This window comes from Nycticebus coucang, chromosome 14 (genome assembly GCF_027406575.1).
Source record: "Nycticebus coucang isolate mNycCou1 chromosome 14, mNycCou1.pri, whole genome shotgun sequence".
Classification (NCBI taxonomy): domain Eukaryota; kingdom Metazoa; phylum Chordata; class Mammalia; order Primates; family Lorisidae; genus Nycticebus; species Nycticebus coucang.
Window position 1 is genome coordinate 14,986,045 of NC_069793.1, and position 20,648 is coordinate 15,006,692.

General features: G+C 49.6%; 2 protein-coding genes across 2 annotated transcripts; one reads left to right on the top strand and one right to left on the bottom strand.

The window, feature by feature from the left end:
* Positions 1-736: 736 nt before the first annotated feature.
* On the bottom strand, positions 737-11,948 carry SMTNL1 (smoothelin like 1). Its single transcript, XM_053562821.1, has 8 exons — positions 11,818-11,948; positions 7,717-8,414; positions 7,320-7,464; positions 7,157-7,208; positions 5,951-6,106; positions 5,643-5,757; positions 5,358-5,509; positions 737-1,020 (listed from the first exon to the last, which is right to left on the bottom strand). Exons 2-8 carry the CDS (start codon positions 8,410-8,412, stop codon positions 876-878), a joined length of 1,461 nt encoding a protein of 486 aa, XP_053418796.1. The 5' UTR covers positions 8,413-8,414; positions 11,818-11,948; the 3' UTR covers positions 737-875.
* Positions 11,949-17,025: 5,077 nt separating this feature from the next.
* TIMM10 (translocase of inner mitochondrial membrane 10) lies at positions 17,026-20,215 on the top strand. The gene is made up of 3 exons (XM_053562460.1): positions 17,026-17,178; positions 17,608-17,723; positions 19,930-20,215. Exons 2-3 carry the CDS (start codon positions 17,653-17,655, stop codon positions 20,129-20,131), a joined length of 273 nt encoding a protein of 90 aa, XP_053418435.1. The 5' UTR covers positions 17,026-17,178; positions 17,608-17,652; the 3' UTR covers positions 20,132-20,215.
* The last annotated feature ends 433 nt before the right edge of the window (positions 20,216-20,648 follow it).

Sequence of the window (20,648 nt, forward strand, 5' to 3'; positions counted from 1 at the left end):
GAAAAAGACACATCTTCAGCCACAGGTGAGGGGTTCACCCCACCTGACGGAAGACCTTACTGATTGCAGTTGTTGTGAGTGCAAAACAATACTGTTTTTAAGAGACAATGTGAGGCATCTTTGAGTCAAGGGCATCATCCCAGGTCCAGTTAGGGTGAGATTTCTAGAGAACTTTCTCCAGCTCCTGGCCTTGAGTTCCCTAATCTGGAAGGAAATGTGGAAAGAACTGGGTAAAGTGCCACTAGCCCGAAATATAAGTTTGGTTTTTATTTTTGGTGACTACTTCTTTTTGGCTGTCCCCTTCATGGAAGAGGCAAACCCTTCATGCCCTGTGAGCCTAGGGAGTAGAGGAGGCCTCCTCCCAAGCATCATGGAGCAGCCCACTGGGAGGCTGTGGCATTGCTCACACCCTTAATATGGCAGGCACTGGTGAAGCTTTTTGCCCATGTCATTATCTAATTTAACCTTTGCAGCATCTCCATGAGGCTGGAATTCCTGTTATGCCCATTCAGACTATAAACCGAAGCTCAGAGAGGTTAGCTGTGTGACCCAAGGTCATGTAGCTGGTTGGGGGGGGGGGGGGCGGGAACCAGGCTACTGTTCTTTCCCAAACACCTTGCACAGTTGTTGAGAAGATTGTAGCAGGTAAGGAAACCCTTGTGGGCAGCGTTTATTATCCCAGGGTACAGAGTTTTCCAGGCAGGGTACAGAAAGAACACTGAGGGATCACACAGCGTTTTACAAAAGTACTTTTAATGCCATTAAGACTAGTGCCCTTGGCTAAGCCTTGGCTCTGCTGCCTCTGTAGAGCAGAAGTGAGCCTCCAGGCCACTGCTGGTGAGCTGGACACCCTGCCCACGAGGCCCCTCAGCTCCTCATTTCTTCTTGGTCTTCACCAGTCCTTTCTGCACGAGGCTGCGGTACAGCTCCTGGATGTAGGTGTAGACACACTTGGAGTCGGGCACTGCCAGCCGCACCATATCATCCACCTCCAGCAGCTGGGCACAGTCAGCCAGTTTCCTGAGGGGTAGAATAGGGTGGGGAGCAGAGAGCCAAAGGTGAAGGATGTGGGAGCCAAGGGAATGGGTGGGGACAGCTCAGCAAGGATGATGCCCACAGAATCATGTGTTGGAACCGGGAGATCATCTAACCCAACCACCCCATTGTACAGATGAGATAACTGAGTCCCCAGGAGAGTCAAGACCCCAACCCAGCTCAGTCTGATTCCATAGCCCAGGTTTTCCCTGCCTGGTGTCTGCACATGAGAGCAGAACCCTCTGGTCTCTAGTTCTACTTTAACCCATGTCTTTCACACATCCATGTATCTGCTCTGGAACCAGGAACCCCTGTTAGACCAGGGAGAATTTTATTTTTTTAGACAAAATCTCTGTTGCCCTGGGTAGAGTGCTGTGAAGTCACAGCTCACAACAACCTCAAACTCTTGTGCTCTAACAGTCCTCTTGCCTCACCCTCCCAAGTAGCTGGGCTGCAGGCGCCTGCCACAATGCCCAGCTAGTTTTTCTATTTTTTTTTTTTTTTATAGAGATGAGGGTCTTGTTCTTGCTCAGGCTGGTCTCAAACTTTTGAGCTCAAGAATCCACCTGCCTCAGCCTCCCAGATTACAGGTGTGAGCCACCACGCCCAACCCTAGGGAAGAATTTAAAGGACGGAAATGCAAACCTGGCCAGAGTGCTGGTGTGCAGCTGCAGTGTCTCCAAAAGCATCATTCATTCAGTCTGTCTGTGTATTTACTGAGAGCCTGCTATGTGCCAGGTACTTTTCTAGGCTTTGGGAAGTCAGCAGTGAACAAAACCAAAAGATTCCCACTGTCACAGCACTGACATTCTTGTGGCAGGAGACAGATAGTAATCAACACCAAAAGTCAATGGCACATCAGAGGGTGAGAGGTGCTAAGGAGAAAAATAAGGCAGGGAAGGGAGGCAGGGCATGTTCCTGTGTTGGAGTAGGGATCTGGTTTTTTTTTTTTTTTGAGACAGAGACTCACTTTGTCACCCTGGATAGAGTGGCCGTGGTGTCATAGCTCACAGCAACCTCAAACTCTTGGGCTCAAGTGATTCTCTTGCCTCAGCTTCCCAAGTAGCTGAGACTACAAGCACCTGCCATAACGCCTGGCTATTTTTAGAGACAAGGTCTTGCTCTGGCTCAGGCTGGTCTCTGAACCTGTGAGCTCAGGCAATCCACCCGCCTCAGCCAGGATCTGGTATTTTTTAATAGGGTGCTCAGGGAAGGCCTATTAAAGTCAGTCATGTGCATATCTGGGGGAAAGGAGGACAGGCAGAGGAAATAGCAGGTGCAAAGGTCCTGAGGCAGGAGTGCTTGGTGTGTTTGAGGCGCTTTATGACATTTAGTAGCAACTCTTCATCTTGTAACTTCCCAGTTAACCCCTTCTGGGCTCTGTGCCACCCTTGGCTTTGCTGAGGCCGATAATCTAAGCTAATCAGTGTTGGGGCCTCCCTCACTACCACATGCCAGCTGCCTCATCAGATGCTTCCCTCTTGTGATTTACTCCTTCCTTCCACCCATGGCCAGCAGAGGAGGAACTGGAGACTCAGAGGGTTTTGGTGGTTTGCCTGAGGTCAAAGCGAGTGCCACAGTCAGGACTCAGCCCCAGGCCTGCCTGCCGCCTCTAGTTCAAGCTCACTCTCAGCAGTCCTGACCCACCAAAGCCAAAATGGCGCTTGAGTGAGAGAAGCCAGGGCCCCAGTGGAAATCCTACCAGGAGAGAAACCCAAGCTGGGTTGGCCTGGGAGCCCAGGGAGGAGCATAGGCTGAGGATTTGGGAGAACGGAGCAAAGTCCCTGCAGCCCCACAGTTGTGGGTCTTGTGCCATCTCCTACATGGGAGAGACAAACCCTTCATGCCCTTGAGCCTGAGGAGCAGAGGAGACCTCCTACCCAGCATCATAGAGGAGCCCATGGATGGGGGTGGGGGGGAGGGAGGTTCTGGCATTGGCCACTCTCTCCATCCCAGGTCTCTGTGGGAATCCCAGGAGAGTTCTAGCATGGGGTGATGGAATGTGATGACTGTGGCAGACACCTCTTACTTTTCACACTTAATCTTCATAACAAACTCCTGTGATATGAAGTGACCAGGGAGTTTTGTTCAGCTGCTGAGGGTCACACAGCTAGGAAGGAGGAGGTGGGATTCAAACCCGAGCCCCTCACTTCCATTCTCCAGTCTCCACCTCCAGGCATCCCTTTTACTCCCTCCATTTTTCACTGACTGGTGCTTCCTGTCGGCCTGTCATTATCATCTAATTATTCCTCCCACCTTCCTATGGCTCTTCCAGGGTTGGAACCTGTGTCCAGGCAGCCCTGGGGAGAGGGACAGTGGTCTGTGTGCTACAAGCCAGGGGTGCTTGGTCAGGGCAGAGCTGCTTGTCTTTAAACCTTACAGCTTTAAGTCTAGACTAGGAGTTTCACTTCCCAATCCCTGGTCTTGCCACAGCCCTCCTCTGTGAACCCAGGAAACAACCTAACCTCTCTGCTCATGTCTACAATATAGGACTGTCATCAGAATAAAATGAGGCGATTTGAGAAAAGCTCTTAGCAGAATGCCCAGCACCTAATCACTGGACTCATGGACTTGCCATCATTAAAGGTGTTTCTGAGCCCACAGCAGGACAGGGTGCACCTGAGCCCTTGTCTCCCTGCGGGGATCCACCCCATCCCTTGGCAGGATAATGAGAAATGGGAAGAGACCCTCTGGGACATTGAGCCCGATAGCTTATAGATGGCCTCCTTGGTTTCCTGGGCCCTATGGACATGCTTCAGGAACCATCTTGAGAAGGGGGACTTGGACACTGAGTAGTTACCAACCTACAAAGGTCTACCTATTTTATAGAGTCACTTCATGTTTTGGTTAAGGAAATCTGCAGGAAAAAAAAAAGCATTTGAAAAGCTTGGATCGAAGCTAATCCTCTCCTTTTGCCCATGGGAACATGCATCTTCCTATCAGGCTCCCAGCCAGGCCTAGAGTAGACTAGGGGGCTGGGCCTGCCAGACCAAGGTGCTGCAACATCGCCATGGATGGGTTCTCTGTGCCAGGGGTGTGGGGCTGCACTCAGCTGGCCATTCCAGCTGCGAGCTCTCTCAGAGCTGCTCTCAGTGGCCACGTTCCCAGTTCAGTTTTGTCTTCCAGGCAGCTCAGAAGCCTCTCAGTCCTTCCCGGATGCTGGAGAGAATGTGTACTGCTGGATGAGTCCTTGGGGGCCCTACGGCCACCAGGGACATCCACCACCGGGAGCCCTCACAGGTGGGTAGAGACAAAGGCCTCCAGCTGCGCCTGGCTTTGGAGCTTTGGTGCTTTAGTGGAGGAATAGCTGCTGCCCAGGCAGCCCCGTCTTTGTGTCTCAGGTCTGGAAGGAAATGAGGAACCCATGCTCTTCCTCACTCCCTTCCTGCCCTAGTATTTCACCCTTATGCAGCTGCCACTGTCCCTGCCACCCAGCTGTAGGAGCCTCAGCAGCAGCCCCTCTCCAGGCTCCCAAAGGAATAATAACTCATTACAACCATGATATCATCCATTTTAGTATGAACGAATTTTTTTTTTTAATTGAGACAGAGTCTCACTGTCACCCTGGGTAGAGTGCTGAGGCGTCATAGCTCACAGCAACCTCAAACTCTTGGGCTCAAGCAATTCTCTTGCCTCAGCCTCCCTAGTAGCTGGAACTACAGGGGCCCTCCACAATGCCGGACTTTTTTTGCAGGTCAGGTTCAAACCCACCAGCCCTGGAGCATGTGGCCAGTGCCCTGACCACTGAGATATGGGCACCCTCCTGTGAATGAATTTTTTGAAGTGCTTACTGTGGGCTGGGCAGTTACAGGAACTGCCTGTAACTGTAATTCTCACAACAACCCAGCAGAAGAGGAAACATCATGCCCCTCTTAGAGGTCTGAATATGGAGGCTCAGCGAAGTAAGGGAGCCTTCCCAAGATCACACCCCTGACAAATGGCGGAGTCGGAGTCTGAGCCCAAATCTCTGAGCCTCTCATCTCAAACAGCAGGCCTGTCTCTCCTCTGTCCCTTACCCTTCCCGAATTTTCCTTATGGTCATATCACCACCTGGCATTACATGTCACATCTCTGTGTGTTTGTGATCAGTCTTTCCCTTCAGAATGTAAGCTGTGGGTGAGCAAGGGGTTTTATTTGTTTCACCCACGGCTATGTTCCCGAGGATTGAAAGCACCTTATACTAAAAAAAAATTGGATGTATGAATGTGTGGAGCCAGTATGAATCTGACTACCACACACCCTCCGACCCCTGTGAATCCAGCCCTCATCCTGGGTGGCTCCCAGCTCCCATCTCACTCTGCCAGCCTGTGGCTGAGGCTTACTCTGCTGTGGAGAAGGCCAGGGTGAAGTTGTGCCGGCGCTTTGTGGGGTCCAGCTCAGCATAGTTAAAGGCGTCGGGGAAGAACTTGTGGATGAGGGCGCAGAAGGCCATACCGCTGCTCCAGCTGGAGGAGAAGTTCTGGATATCCACGTGCTGTGGCAGGCAGGGCACAAAGGGGGCCTCAGTGAGTCCCACCAGGGGGCCTGGACTCTCACCCACTGGGGTCTGTACCGCTCATACCCTCCCCAGGTCCCTGCCCCACCCGCGCTCCCTGTCCCAAGCCCACCTCGTAGTTTCTTGTCATGGCCCGGCACCACTCCAAGAGCATGTTCTTGACTCCGCCAATGGCTGCCCCGGCTGCCTTAGTGTTCCGGAACAGGGCTGTGGGGCCCGAGGCTGCCCTGTGAGGGGAGAGGGTTACAGGGCCAGGCCAAAGAGACAAGGGGTCATGAAGGGTCCCACTGGGCAAAGCCCCAGCCTTGGATGTCAGTCTTCCCGCTCTGCCTGGGAGGTCCCCACTGCCCCTCCTGCCACCTTCCCACCAACCCATAGTTTCTGGGGAGAGCCCAGCCCAGCTCCTAGCCTGCATCCTACCCGCCAAACTTGTCCACGATGGCTTTGCGGTTCTGTGCACGGGGGCCCCGGGGCCGGGCAGGGGCTGACACCCTCCGCTCTGGTGCCTTCTCCTTCTTCTTTTCCAAGGGAGGGGGCTCTGGGGGGCTCTGGGGCACATCGCTGGGTGAAGACTCACTATGTGGAGAGGTCCAGAGAAGCATGAGAGAGGCTAGGACATGGAGGGTCAGCCTGGGGCGGTGGGTCACTGATGTGCCATGGGCAGCGTGGCACCTATAGTTGGCATGCATTTTAGGGACGGGGTTGAGGAGGGATGATGGGGCCCAGTCTAACTTTAGGGAGGTTTGGTTTAGTGAGGACATGTGGGCAGGCCTAGGACACATCTGGGGTCTGACCTGAGTCTGGTTCGTGGCTTTGCCTCTTATTTGCTGTGTGATGTTGGCACTGTCACATCACTTCTCTGAGCCTCAGCTTTCTGGTCTGTAAAACGGGGACAAGAAGAGCCCCTGGCAAGGTGGTTTTAAGGTCTGCATAAGAAGGTGAGTAAAGGCCCCAGCTGCGTCTGCCACACAGCTGTGGGAATGCTCAGTGAATACTCACTGGGTATCTTTCCCTAAGAAAGGGACAAGGAGGTGGGTTTCAGCTCGTTATAAAGGAAGATTCTTTTAATGACTGAAGTTGAGCGAGGGCAAGCATGAGGCCATCATTTTAATCAGCACGCGCCATGCACCGCCTGGCACCACGCTGAAGTGCTTTGCACTCCTTACGTCACTTAAGCCTCACAAGAATCCTGGATGGTAGAAACAGTTGTTATGCCCACTTCACAGAGAAGAAGAGGCTAAGTGACATGGCCAAGGTCACACAGCTGGTAAGTGGCAGAGCCACTGTCCAAACTCAGGCTTTCTGATCCTGCTCTTATGGATGATGCCACCGGCACCATGAAACATGCCGAGCTGCGAGGTAAGGAGCACCCAGCAAGGTCAGGGATGCTGAAGAGGAGACGCCAGCCATGGTGTGCGTGGGAGGGGGACCAGGTATCATTTACGCTCCCTCTGCCTATGGCTCCTTTGGTTCCCAGGCTCTGACCTGGATAGGAGGCTGAATGCCAGGAGTCCTGGAATACCTTGAAGTCAAGTGCTCAGGATGGCCCAGACTGAGGTGATGGTAGACTTTGAAGGGAGCAGGAGGTAGGGGAAGTTGGGCTGGAGCCCCAGAGCTTAACGTTACCTGGCTGAAGGACTGGTCTCTCCAGAAGCTGTGGAGTCTGGACCCAACTCATCTGGAGGAGAGGAACAAGAGGGAGGGGAGCCAGGGCTGCCCGTGACATGCTCCTTGAGCTCCTTCCCCAGGGTGGCCCCTGCAGCGTCCTGTGGGCTCTGGGCTCACTCACCTGGGCTGAGACCATGACCTTCCTCTGTGGGGCTCTCAGGCCACTCCTCGGGGGAGCTGGGAGTCACCTCTGCCCCTCCCTCTGACTCTTTCTCTTGGGACTTGCCCATATCTTGCCCCTGCTCTTCACTGGGACTGCCTGACTCCTGGAATGAACACAGTCTGTGTGAGCCCACAGTCGCACAGGCACCTGCCCTTGCTTTGTGAAAACATCAGAAACATCTAGAAGGCAGCCCGGAGCCACAGTGCTGCATTCCTTAGTGCCCATCTCTTCCTCAGTGGGAAAAAGATCAGACTTTCCCAAGGATAATAAAGCAGGGAGGGCTTGCCTTCCAGGGTACAGGGGACCCATAGCTCTTTTGCGGGGCCTCCCCTTTCCTCTCTCCTGCCCCACTCACCACACCCTCCTTGGCATCACTTTCAGCCTCTTCTTCCCCACCAGCCTCCTGAGCTTCAGCATGAGCCTCGTCTTTCATGGCAGCCTTCTCAGATTCAGTCTTGGCCTCTTTATTGGCAATTTTCTCCTGGGGTTTGGCCACGGGCTCCTCTGTCTTGTGGCTCTCCTCTTGAGAAGCCATCTCTGCCTCATCCTCCCCACCAGCCACCTTGGGTTCAGGCTTGTCTTTGTCATCGGCCTTGGCCTTCTCCCCAGATTCAGTCTTGGCCTCTTTCCTGTCAGCCTTCTGCTTCTCAGAGGCCGAAGGGCCCTCCTCCTTTCCCTCAGCCTCCTTGGGTTCAGATTTGGTTTCTTCTTTCCTCTCAGTCATCTGCTGAGAGGCCCCTGTGGGCTCTTCCTTCTCAACATCCTCCCCTGTAAGTTCAGCCTCAGCACCCTCTGTCCCACCAGCCTCCCTCTGGGATTCCACCTTGACCTCATCTAACCCATTTGCTTCGCCCTGGAGTTCAGCTGAAATGCCAGCCTCGCCTTTTTCCTGCTTTCCCGTCTCGTCTGGATGCCCCTCATTGACGGTCTTCCCTGTTGTGCTTTTCATCTTTTCTGCAGGGGTTTCAACTCCTTGTGTCCTGGGGTCCTCTCCAATGGGGGAGACGGGGGCCCCATCCTCAGAGGGGGGCTGTCCTTCCTTTTGCTCCATCTCTAGAAGGAGAAGAAAAGCAGGCCTGGTCATGCCCCAACCCTGTGTGAGGTAAGGACCCTGCCCTCTGAGAGCTCTGGCCTGGGAATCAGGAGATCCGTTGTCCTGTCCTGGTTCTCGCACTACTTGTTTGTGGGACCCATGCATCTATTTTCCCTTTGGTAGAATGAAGGGTAGAGAACTGCTTCCCTAAAGCCAGCATGGTTGGGCTGTGCTGACTTGACATTGGACGGTGTTCACCTAACATCCCTTGTAGGTTCCGGCATTGGCTTTAAAGAACATTAAATGCCCTTTCAATGATGTTTCTTTTTGATAAAGCCAAGGTGGCAGTCACAATGTGACACCAGCATCCTGAACACCTGTGGAAAAATTGCTACTCAGGAGCATCTACCTAGAATTGAATAACACTTTTGTTTCCATTATATTTATGTTTGCAGTTACTTTCTATTTCTGGCAAGCGATATTGAGTTTCCATTTCCAAAAATGATAGAGTGCCTTCTAGAAATACACTTACTGAATTTAAAAATAAGTTCATTCAAAGGAAGACGTTTAGGAAATTAGAATAGAGGTGATATAGATGTAGCTAAATCATAGAAGTGGTATAAAAATGCCTGAAATTTGGGAACCCCTGGGCTGCCTGGTATCTGGATCCCTGCCAGCTCCGCCAATGTGTGCTTCTCAGAAAAGGTGGCCTTGGGCAAGGAAGAGTTTCCTTCCTTGAAGAAAAGAATGCACTCTCCCTGGCCTCTGCAGGGCAATCTGATCCTCTGAGTGTCCCTGAGGACATGGGGGAGATTAGGATGCCTTAACTCGGGGTTTACTATTTAAATATTATATAGACTATAGGATCTACAAAAACAGGTGGGTGGGGGGACAGGGCCAGCTCCTTCATTCTCCTGCTCTTCTCCAGGGTCTAGTTACAAAGAAAACAATTCCCAAATAGGACTCCCAGAGTATGACTCAGAAAAGTGTACGCTCCTGTCACAAGCTAAAAATATCTCCTGCCCTTGGCAGCACCATCTTTCTTGGTGACAGTACTCAGGGCACCTAGGTAATTGGGACAGAGGACAGGAGCAAGGAAGACAGGCAGACAACGGACAGGGCTGTGTTCCTCCACCCTCAGGTCAGAGTCCCAGCACCCCTGGATTTAGTGCCCTCACCATTGCCTAAGTGCCCCTATATTGTTCACAGTGTCCTCCAATTCCACACCCCTTGTCCCTGGCCCTTCACAGTTCAGCAGCTCCAGCAATATACGAAAGAGGAGAAATGAGTCTGAAGGATAGATGGAATGCATGCCAGCAGAGAGCTGGAAGTACCTGAGACTTGACCAGTCCCTTTCCCTCTCTGGGCCTCTGACAAAGACAGGACTCATCTAGGTCAGGTTTTTCACACTGTGTCCTGTGGAAAACTGGACTGTCTCATGACATGAATAGGGTTCTTGTACGGGTAGGAAGAAGATATATTTTCTAGTTGTGGTTGTTCCAAAAACAGCCTCCTCTTTACCCTCCTACAAATAGGTAAATGCTTTAGCTCTTAAGTAGACTTCAAGATACTGAACAGTAAAGGAAGCTTAACTTTGCTTAACTCACTTTTCCCCAAACTTACTGGACATGGATTTTTTTTTTCACAGTTTTTGGCTAGGGCTGGACTCAAACCTGCCACCCCCAGTGTATGAGCCTACTCCTTGAGCCACAGGTGCTGCCCGGATTTTTTTTTTGTTGTTGTTTGTTTATTTGCTTTCTTTCCTTTTTGTTTTATTTTTCCTGAGGACCATCTACTGCCCTCTGTAGCAATTCCATGCTCAGTAGGAGAAAGTATGGCAAATGCTGGTCTAAATTATCCACACAACTCCTTCCCTTTCTGCTCTCCACTCCTGTTTGGAAACTGGTGTGGAATATTGGTGAAAATCATTGATTCTGGGGTTTTCCTGCCACAGGATCCCAGCTCTCATTGTTTACTAATTGTATAACCTTGAGCAAGCTACTTACCCTGTCTGTGTTTTCATTTCCACAGATAAAAATAGGTCTCACCCACCACATAGAGAGTGTGGAGGGTTAAGGAAGCCCTTGCATAGGAAGTATTTGGAAGCATGCTTGGCACAGAAGGCACGCTTAGTACTCATCAGCTCATGTCCTGGGCATTGGCCGTGCCCAGCACTATGCCAGGGTAAGGCCTGGACCTGGCCTTGAGTACATCTACTAAAGAGACAAGGCAGAGAGTACTGAATGCCAGTGAGATGATAGCAGACCTTTTCTATACTTCAAAATGTGGCTGTATTTGACTAAGGCATAGCTGAGTGCTCCAACCATCTTTCCCTCTGTTTCCACACCACCTGCTTAGGGTAGTGGAGAGGGAGGGCAGGCATGCGCGCACACACACACAAACCCCCTTCAGCCATGCTGCCTGTTTATCACCTGGGCTTTCCACCCTCCAGGCTTGTCACGAATAGACAAAGAGCAAAGAAGCTCGGAATGCTGAGAAACCAGGGCAATGCCACGACCACCCCCCAGCATTCACCGTCCTACAGAGTTTACAGCATCCACTGCAGTGCCCTGCCTTATCTTGATTGTTCCTTGCTCTGGTCCTTTAGGTGTTACTGAGGCTCAGGAAGTTGATATGTCTTGACTACAGTTACAGGACAACTGGCCCAACCACATCTAGAACCCAGCTCTCCTGACCCCAAAGGTAGCTCCCACCAAGTCCCTCCAAAGGACCCAGGCCAGAGTGGGGGCCACCCTGCTGGTGGGGAAGAACAGTTGGATGTGGCTGAGGAGTTCCTCTTTCTCTTAGGTGCACAGTAGGCCCTTCAGGAATGTTTCTCCACCCCCACCTTCCTTTCTTACTCTCAGCTTTCCTTTCTTCTTCCTTCCCCAGGAAGCCTCCCCGCTGTCCCTGAAGATAGCTCCTCTCTCTCTTTCTCTCTTCCTGTTTATCCTAGCAGACTGGCAGCAAAAGGACCCAGGCCCAAGTTCCCAGCCTCCAGCAGCACAGACTATGCTGTGGTTCTGTGATGCTATCACCTCCCACTGCCACTGAGGCTTCCACCTCCCCCTACTCCAGCCAGGGACCCTGCCTTGGAGAAGCCACTTTCAACTGCTTAGAGATCTGCCTACCAACCCAACTAGACTTCTGAGACTCCCAAGACACCCTGTCCCCTTGTGAGGTCCTCCTCATGGATAGCCACCTGCGGGCCTCTCTGTAGGTGATCTCAAGGTTTCCCAGCTCCCCAGGGCTGAGAACCCTGGCATCTTATGGGAACTGACATAGTGGTGGAAAGAATTAGGAAGGAGTCTGGATTTCTCCATTTGGGGAGCCCTCCTTGGAGGCTTCTTGCCCTTGGATGGAGGAGTGAGAGTTGACAGATGGGGAGGGGACGCTCAGTAAGGGGCCCAGGGCTTCTCCTACCTGTAGGGCCTCTGCCTGGGGCTCTGGAGCTGTGGGCTTCCTCCAGCTGAGCAGCCTCACTCCAGTAGCCTTTAAGTTCCAGTGGCCTCTAGCCCCCAGCTCTTTGGTTCCGCCTCCCTGCTTCCCTCCCCCTCCGACCCCACCCCCACTACAAGAGCCTTGGGCGCCCGAGGAACATTGTTTACTGCCCAGTTGGTACAACATTTCCCCCTAGACTGGGAGGCTCAGATTTCCTGTGAAGATTTGACAGGTGGCATCTTTCAATCATGGCAAGTCCCTCCTCCCCTGACCCTAGTAGCATCTGTCCTGTGGTCACCTTTCTCCCCAGTGTGCTCTTCTGGCCTTGGGGACCCAACCACCATGCTCGGGGTCCATTTGGAGTATGGCCCCGGTGCTCTGGCCTCCCCTGCCCGTCCAGAGCCCAGGCTGAGCCTCCTGGGTTCCATTCACACCACTCCTGCTATGTTCCTTTACTGGGCCCTTTCCCTCTCTTCAAACAAAAGCAGCTGCTTAAGGTGGGCTCTGGCGGGGGTGAATGGGGCAGCTGCCGGCACAGGAGATGTGTCTCCAGGCTCACACAGTATGGCGGGGAGGGTAGAGGGGACAAGAACCATGTGCCAAGCAATGGACCCCTGGCCTCAGAGTCTGGAAAATACAAAAATCCTGAGTCCTATTTTGAGCTGAAGTGGTGAATACACAGTAGGCTCTGAACACATTTCTGTACTAAAATGAAATTTTTGCTCAGAAAAAGTTAGGCCCAGGGCCTAACAAATGGTTGGCTTTATATTAGATGCTCAGTTAAATACGCAGAGTGACAAAAGCATGTATGCACATTTTAAGAAAGGAAAAAACTACATTAAAATTGTAATGCTCAGTATATACCTATAGCAAAAGATGAACACAAGTCACACTAAACACCTCTTATAATTCCAGAAGTCAAACATGACATGAGTATTACAAGTTTAACACACTTTTTCCCTTTCTTTCTTTTCTTTTCTTTTTTTTTTTTTGAGACAGAGCCTCAAGCTGTTGCCCTGGGTGGAGTGCCGCGGCATCACAGCTCATAGCAGTCTCCAACTCCTGGGCTCAAGTGATTCTCCTGCCTCCGCTTCCCAAGTAGCTAGGACTACAGGCGCCCACCACAGCGCCTGACTGTTTTTTTGGTTGCAGCCATCATTGTTGTTTGGCAGGCTGGGGCTGGATTCAAACCCGGCAGCTCAAGTCTATGTGGCTGGCGCCTTAACCCCTTGAGCCACAGGCACAGAGCCACTTTTTCCCTTTCTTTAAAACATGTACAGTTTTTTCTTTTTGGAATCCTCTGTATACTGAATTAATTGACAGAAATACGTCCATGGTGCCTATAGTTCAATCAGTAGGGTGCCTGGCCACATGCACCAGGTCTAGTGGGTTTGAACCCAGTCCCGGCCTGCTGAAAACAAACAAACAAAAAAATAGCCTGGCAATGTGGCAGGTGCCTGTAGTCCCAGCTACTCAGAAGGCTGAAGCAAGAGAATCGCTTAAGCCCAAGAGTTTGAGGTTGCTGTGAGCTGTGATGCCACAGCATTCTACCAAGGGTGACAAAGTGAGACTCTGTCTCAAAAAAAAAAAAAAAGGAAAGAAATATGTAATAGGATCTTGAGGGCCTATGGTTGGGATGATCTGAGAGATCTTTCTGTGCAGCCAGGTCTGGGTACCACTGGCCCAACAGTCCAGTATTAATGGTTGCTGGCAGCCTCTAGTCTTCACCCATCCAAGAGTTTGTCTGCCTGAGGTTGGTGAGTTCTTCCATATCTCACTCTGGTTTGCCATCCTTTTATTTCTTTAAATTAATTTCTCTTCTTGCTCTACTGTCATTAGATATTGATAATAGCTAATTAGCAGGTCATGGCATCACTCATTAAAAATTCTTAGAGACCAGACATGGTGGCTCATGCCTGTAATCCTAGAACTCTGGGAGGCCAAGGCAGGAGGATTGCTTGAGCTCAAGAGTTGGAGACCAGCCTGAGCAAGAGTGAGACCCCGTCTCTACTAAAAATGTAATTAGCCAGGGGTTGTGATGGGTGTCTGTAGTCCCAGCTACTCAGGAGGCTGAGGCAGGATGATCACTTGAACCTAGGAGTTCAAGGTTGCTTGCTGTAAGCTATGACGCCACACAGAGTGCCCCCGTCACTCTACTCAGGGTAACAGAGTAAGATATTGGTACAATGTGGGTATAATTCTATGATATCTCATCCCATCTATAGATCTTTGTAACTACCTCCAGATTTAGGATATAGAACTGTTGCATCACCACAAAGATCTTTCTTGTGTTCCCTTTCCACCAAGCCTAACCCCAGGCAACCATTAATCTCGTCTCCATCTCTGTAATTTTGTCATTTTGAGAATGTTTTTGAAATGCAATTACACAGTATGTAACATTTCATAACACCTAGTAAACATCCCATTTAGGAAGCATATCCCTCTTGTGAGAACCCGTCTCCTTTCCCATGCAGTTTCTTAATCTTATCTTGTATGTTTGCCATATTTTCAAAAGCAAAACCCAGGCCAAGATATGCCCACTAAAACATCTGTACAATAATATCAAAGCAGCATTATTCATAATATCCCCAAACTAGAAACAACCCAATGTCCATCAAAAGGAGAACGGACGAATGAATAACGGTATACTTGTATAAACACTAGACAGCAATAAAACAGAATGAATAACAAATGCACACAGTATGGAAGAAATCTTACAGGCAATATGTTGAACTAAAGAAGTCAAGCACAAAACAGAAAATAATGTTTAATTGTGTTTACATGAAATTCAAGAACAGGTAAAACTGATGGTGATAGAAATTGGAATAGAGATACTGACTGGGAAAGAACATGAAACAATTTTGGGGGGTTGAGAAGTATTTTACATCTTAATCTAGGTAGTGGTTATATGAATGTATGTATATTAAGCTTAAGATTTGTGTACGTTTTACTGTGTGAAAGTTATACCTCAATCCTAAATTATTAGGGCACAGGATTTGACAAAAATTAGTCCTTAAAGCAGTAATGAGATCTTTTTTCTTTCTTTTCTTTCCTTTTTTTTTTTTTTTTGAGACAGAGTCTCACTATGTCGTCCTTGGTAGAGTGCTGCTGTGTTGTCACAGCTCACAGCAACTTCAAACTCTTGGGCTCAAGCGATTCTCTTCCCTCAGCCTCCCAAATAGCTGGGACTACAGGCACCCGCCACAACCCCCGGCTATTTTTTTTTTTTTTTTTTTGTAGAGACAGAGTCTCACTTTATGGCCTTCAGTAGAGTGCCGTGGCCTCACACAGCTCACAGCAACCTCCAACTCCTGGGCTTAAGCGATTCTCTTGCCTCAGCCTCCCGAGCAGCTGGGACTACAGGCGCCCGCCACAACACCCAGCTATTTTTTGGTTGCAGTTTGGCCGGGGCCGGGTTTGAACCCGCCACCCTCGGTATATGGGGCCGGCGCCTTACCGACTGAGCCACAGGCGCCGCCCCCCCCCCCGCCCCCCGGCTATTTTTTTGTTGCAGTTGTCATTGTTGTTTAGCTGGCCCAGTCAAGTTCCAACCTGCCACCCTCGGTGTGTGTGGCTGGCGCCGTAACCACTGTGTTACCGACGCCGAGCCAGTAATGAGATCTTTTTAAAATCAGGACTGTCTTGGGCACTTAGGGAATCATATGAAGACAATTCATGTAAAATGTTTAAGTTTGGGGCGGTGCCTGTGTCTCAAAGGAGTAGGAGGCCGCCCCATTTACCAGAGGTGGTGGGTTCAAACCTGGACCTGGCCAAAAACTGCAAAAAAAAATAAATAAATAAATAAAATGTTTAAGTTTGGACGCGGGGGGTGGGGGGGTGGAGGGAAGCCAAGGCAGGAGGATCGCGAGGTCAGGAGTTCTGAATTAGCCCAGGCTCTCCAAAAGATTTTTTTTTTAAATAGACAGGCGTGGTGACCTGGGTCTGTAGTCCCAGCTTCTTGGAGGCCGAGGCCGGAAACTCTTGAGATCAGAGTTAGAAGTAGCTGTGAACTATGATCAGGCCACTGCACTCCAGCCTGGGCAACGGAGGAAGACCCTGCCTCAAAAGAAAAGAAAAGAAAAGAAAAGGAAAAAAAGCCACTTCCAAGGACTAGTCGCAGGCGTCCTCAAACTGCGGCCCGTGGGCCACATGAAGCGGTGTGAATTGTATTTGTTCCCGTTTTGTTTTTTACTTCAAAATAAGATATGTGCAGTGTGCATAGGAATTTGTTCATAGTTTTTTTTTTTTAAACTATAGTCCGGCCCTCCAACCGTCTGAGGGACAGTGAATTGGCCCCGTTTAAAAAGTTCGAAGATGCCTGGGCTAGTGTATCCTTGTGTCATTAATTTACATCTTGTAAATTTATTTTACAGGGAAATTGTGTAAAAAAAAAAAAAAATCAGGAGACTGAGGATTGTTTCTTTCTGGTTAAGGAAGAAGGGAACGGTCCAAATCAAGGAACACGGTAAATCTTGAAAGACGTAAAGTTCACCAGTGCCGCCTTTTCCCTCATCCAAACGTATCTGGTATCTGATTAGCTCTGGCGGCAGCCGAAATTGCTTATTTTTCTCATGAAGGTTCAGGTCGTCTCAGAGAAGGTGAATAAAAGGTACTTTTTACATATCTCTCAGTGGGCAGGAACCGTGTCTCGCTTATCTTTGCAAACCCAGAGCAGGCTTGGTGCGACTACCGCCGGGTAACGCTGGTTCTCCAATGTGGTTGAACGTAGGAATCACCTGGGGAATTTTAAATGTTTTTGCTTTCTAGGTTCTATTCCCATAGATTCTCATTTAACTGGTAGGAGGCGAGTCTTGGGCATTGGGAATTTAAAAGGCCTCCGGTTTTAAAGTGCAACAAAAACGGAGCACCCTGTTTGGAGGGCGCTTTCCTTTCTCCACGCCCGATTTGTGATCCGGCTTACGCGGAGACTAGGGCGAGGTTCACAGATCCGCGTCGCCACGCCCCTCTCTACAGAACCAATAAACTCAAACCTCTCGGCTACAAACCCAGGGACTTGAATTCTAAACAGACTGCAGGCGCTCTGCACCCCGCCCAAGCCTCTATGGTATTTTGACGTCCCCTCTAGCATTTGAAAGTCGTCTTCCCCGTCGGCGGAGGCCGGCGCCTCTCTCTCTCTCTCTCTCTATGGTTGCCGATCTTCCCCGCGCCGCTTTGAGGGTATTTCATTCCGGAAGTGAGTCCGGATCAAAGAAGAGGAGGGACTTCACTCCCGGAAGTGATACACGTGCTTCCGCTCTTGCAGGCCTGGGCACAGTTTTAGATTATAGTACATGCCCGAAGTTGGGGTCGCTCTGTAGGCATTGTGAACTGTCCCAGGCAGTGGTGAGTGACCCGTAACATCTGACTTAAGTGTGAACTTGATGATGGTGTCGCCATCTCAGAGGTGCAAGCTTTGGGCCGGGTCCCAGACGCCTCGGTTCAGTGTACGATGTGTTTCCTAAGGTCCAGGGGTTCTGGCCCACGTTTCAGAGTGTTCTTCCCGGATCTCTCGATCTTCCCTTGAATAGAGGTGACCTCGAGGGAGTAGGGCATCAAGGCTTCAGGCCCGCTGTTTACGTCCTGTGTGACCTTGGGCTAAGCAGTGTTTCCCTCAGGGCTTCAGTTTCCATATCTGTGAAATGGGATGGTTAAGCTCACTGAAGTCAGTGGCCCCTGCTGGTCTGACGCCCTACGGTTCTTCCGCATCCTTTAGTCCCTAGGACGGTAGAGTGAAGTGGAGGGGTTGGTACTGATAGTGATGTCTGCTCCCAGGATTAGGAGGCCAGAAGGAGATCCTTTCCACGGTGCCTGGCCGAGATGGATCCGCTCAGGGCTCAACAGCTGGCTGCGGAACTGGAGGTGGAGATGATGGCTGATATGTACAACCGGTAAGGAGCGCCTACTCTGCACTACTCTGTCTTGGAAAATCAGCTTTGGTCACCCTTACCTAAGGGGGATGACTTCTAACAAATTCCTTCCTGAATGTAGGGGAGCCTGAGGCCCATGGTTACACCCACCCTGCTGGTTACATACTAAAGCAGATGCAGTATAGGTCACTAGAACGAGTTGGTCATTTAGATGGGAGTGAAACTGACTCTGAGAATGTCAAGCAGTAAGAGAAGCTCCAATCCAGGCTCTAGTTAGATTCCAAGAACAGTTGTGCATTTATTTGACTTTTGACACATAGCCCTTTTAGTAATTAACATTTTTAAAACCCTTACCATGTCAGGCACTCGCTGAGTATTGTGTGTGTCTTCTCTCTTTCTGTTATTTTTTAATTTCAGATCAATACAAAGGTACAAACGATTAGGTTACATTGTTTTCATTTGTTACTTAAAGTCCAATTTGTAGTTGAGCTCTTCACCCAGGAGGTTTGCCATATTACCCTACATTGTGTCTGTTGGGTGAGAGCTTATCAATGCTCCTTCTTTCTCCCCTTCTCCCCACTTAAAGGTAGTTGTGTTTTGGGCAGCGCCTGTGGCTCAGTCAGTAAGGCGCCAGCCCCATATACCGAGGGTGGTGGGTTCAAACCCAGCCCCGGCCAAACTGCAACCAAAAAATAGCCGGGCGTTGTGGCGGGCGCCTGTAGTCCCAGCTGCTCGGGAGGCTGAGGCAGGAGAATCACTTAAGCCCAGGAGTTGGAGGTTGCTGTGAGCTGTGTGAGGCCACAGCACTCTACAGAGGGCCATAAAGTGAGACTCTGTCTCTACAAAAAAAAAAAAAAAAAAAAAAAAAAGGTAGTTGTGTTTTTTCTTGTGTGAATGTGTAGTTGCTCTTCTGCTGGTTTCATATTAGTATTGAGTACATTGCATACTTGCTTTTCCGCTCTTGGGATACTTTACTTAAGAAGATATCTGTTCCCTTTTTTTAATCTTCAAAATAATCCAGTGGGTGAATTTCATCAGTCCCATTTTAAGATGAGGAAATTAAGGCTTCTAAAGGTTAAATGACTTCCTCAGGGTCTACATCTGGTCACTAACAATGTCAGGATTAAGTACCTCAGTCTGACTCCATAATTAGTTACAACTCCACAAATTTGGGAACAAGTCCTGACTCCACCAGTCACCATCAGTATACTTGAGCTAGTTACTTGGATCCTTCGACAATTGGTTTCTTCACCTCTAAAATGAACATATTGATAGTACCTACCTCATAGAAATATCATAAATACTAAATATAAAAGAAAATGCCCTTAGCATCAAACCAAACACATAGAAAACAAATGGTTACTAGTTTTATTGGTTTAAGTTCTCTCTCTCTCTCTCTTTTTTTTTTTGAGACAGTCTGTGTCGCCTTCGGTAGAATGCTGTGGTGTCACAGCTCATAGCTACCTCAAACTCTTGGGCTTAAGCGATTCTTTTGTCTCAGCCTCCCACGTAGCTGGGACTATAGGCACCTGTCACAGTGCCCGGCTATTTTTTGTTGCAGTTGTTATTGTTCTTTTACTGGCCTGGGCCAGGTTTGAATTCACCAGCCTCAGTGTATGTGACCAGTGCCCTACCCACTGAGCTTTGGGCACTGCTGGTTTAAGTTCTCTTGATTAGTTGATTTATCTTGGCGGCTATAAATTAGGGTGCTTTGTTTGTTTGTTTTGCAGTTTTGGCCAGGGCCCAGGTTCGAACCTGCCACTCCTGGTATATGGGGCCAGCACCGTACTCCTTGAGCCACAGGTGCTGCCCAATTAGAATGTTTTTAAAGTGTAGGCTGTGAAGCCAGACCACTCGAGTTGATATCCCACCCTTGTGTGATCCTTAGCAAATTACTAAGCCTCTCAGTGCCTTAATTTCCTCATCTATAAAAATGGGAGTAATGATTGTGCCTGAAGGTTATAGTAAGAATTGCATAACAGAACCCATGCAAAGCACTTAGCATGATGCCTGGCACATAGCTAGTACCAGCAAATGGTTTCTATTTAATTAGTTATGTACATGGACTCAGGCAAGGTTCCTACTCACAAGGATGTTCCAAGATGAAGGTGCAATTCACCTTCCCCTTTATCAGGGGAGGTGAAATCAGTACAGCAGGGCTGGAATGGTTGAGCGTTTGGGGGGCTGTTACAAGACGTTGCTAACACAATCTTGCCCCTCCCTCCAGAATGACCAATGCCTGCCATCGGAAGTGCGTGCCTCCCCACTACAAAGAAGCAGAGCTGTCTAAGGGCGAGTCTGTGTGTCTTGACCGATGTGTCTCCAAGTACCTAGACATCCATGAGCGGATGGGCAAAAAGTTGACAGAATTGTCTATGCAGGATGAAGAGCTGATGAAGAGGGTGCAGCAGAGCTCTGGACCAGCATGAGGACCCAGATAGTATATGCCCCGGGGAGCACCCTGCTGCTTCTTACTTTAATAAAAGTGCCCCTGGTTGGGTTTCATCTGTGAAGACTGCCAGCCTTAGGCTCTCTCTAGAGAGTCTCCAGGAGCCTGGAGTGTGGTAGAGCTATCTCCTGGTTGAAGAACGGGTGTTTGTCACAATTGAATGTGACTGTATGTGTGTGTATGTGCATATATATTAAAATAAGTTAGTTGACACCTACCATGTTCATAGCAGTATACTTGTCATTTGAGAGCCTCTGCCAGCAGAGAGTGTAACCTAGTGTTAAAGAGTATGCTAAGGGTTTGTACACTGGGTCTGCCACTTTCTGTGGCCCTGAACATTGCACTTCTGTGTACTTTAGCTTCCTCATTTGTAAAATGGTAACAGTCACAGGGCTATGGTGAAGATTTTGTAAATTAATATATGTAAAGCATATTATAATGCTTTACCAGGTATAAAGTAATTGACTAGGGTATAGGAAATGCACAATAATTTAAAA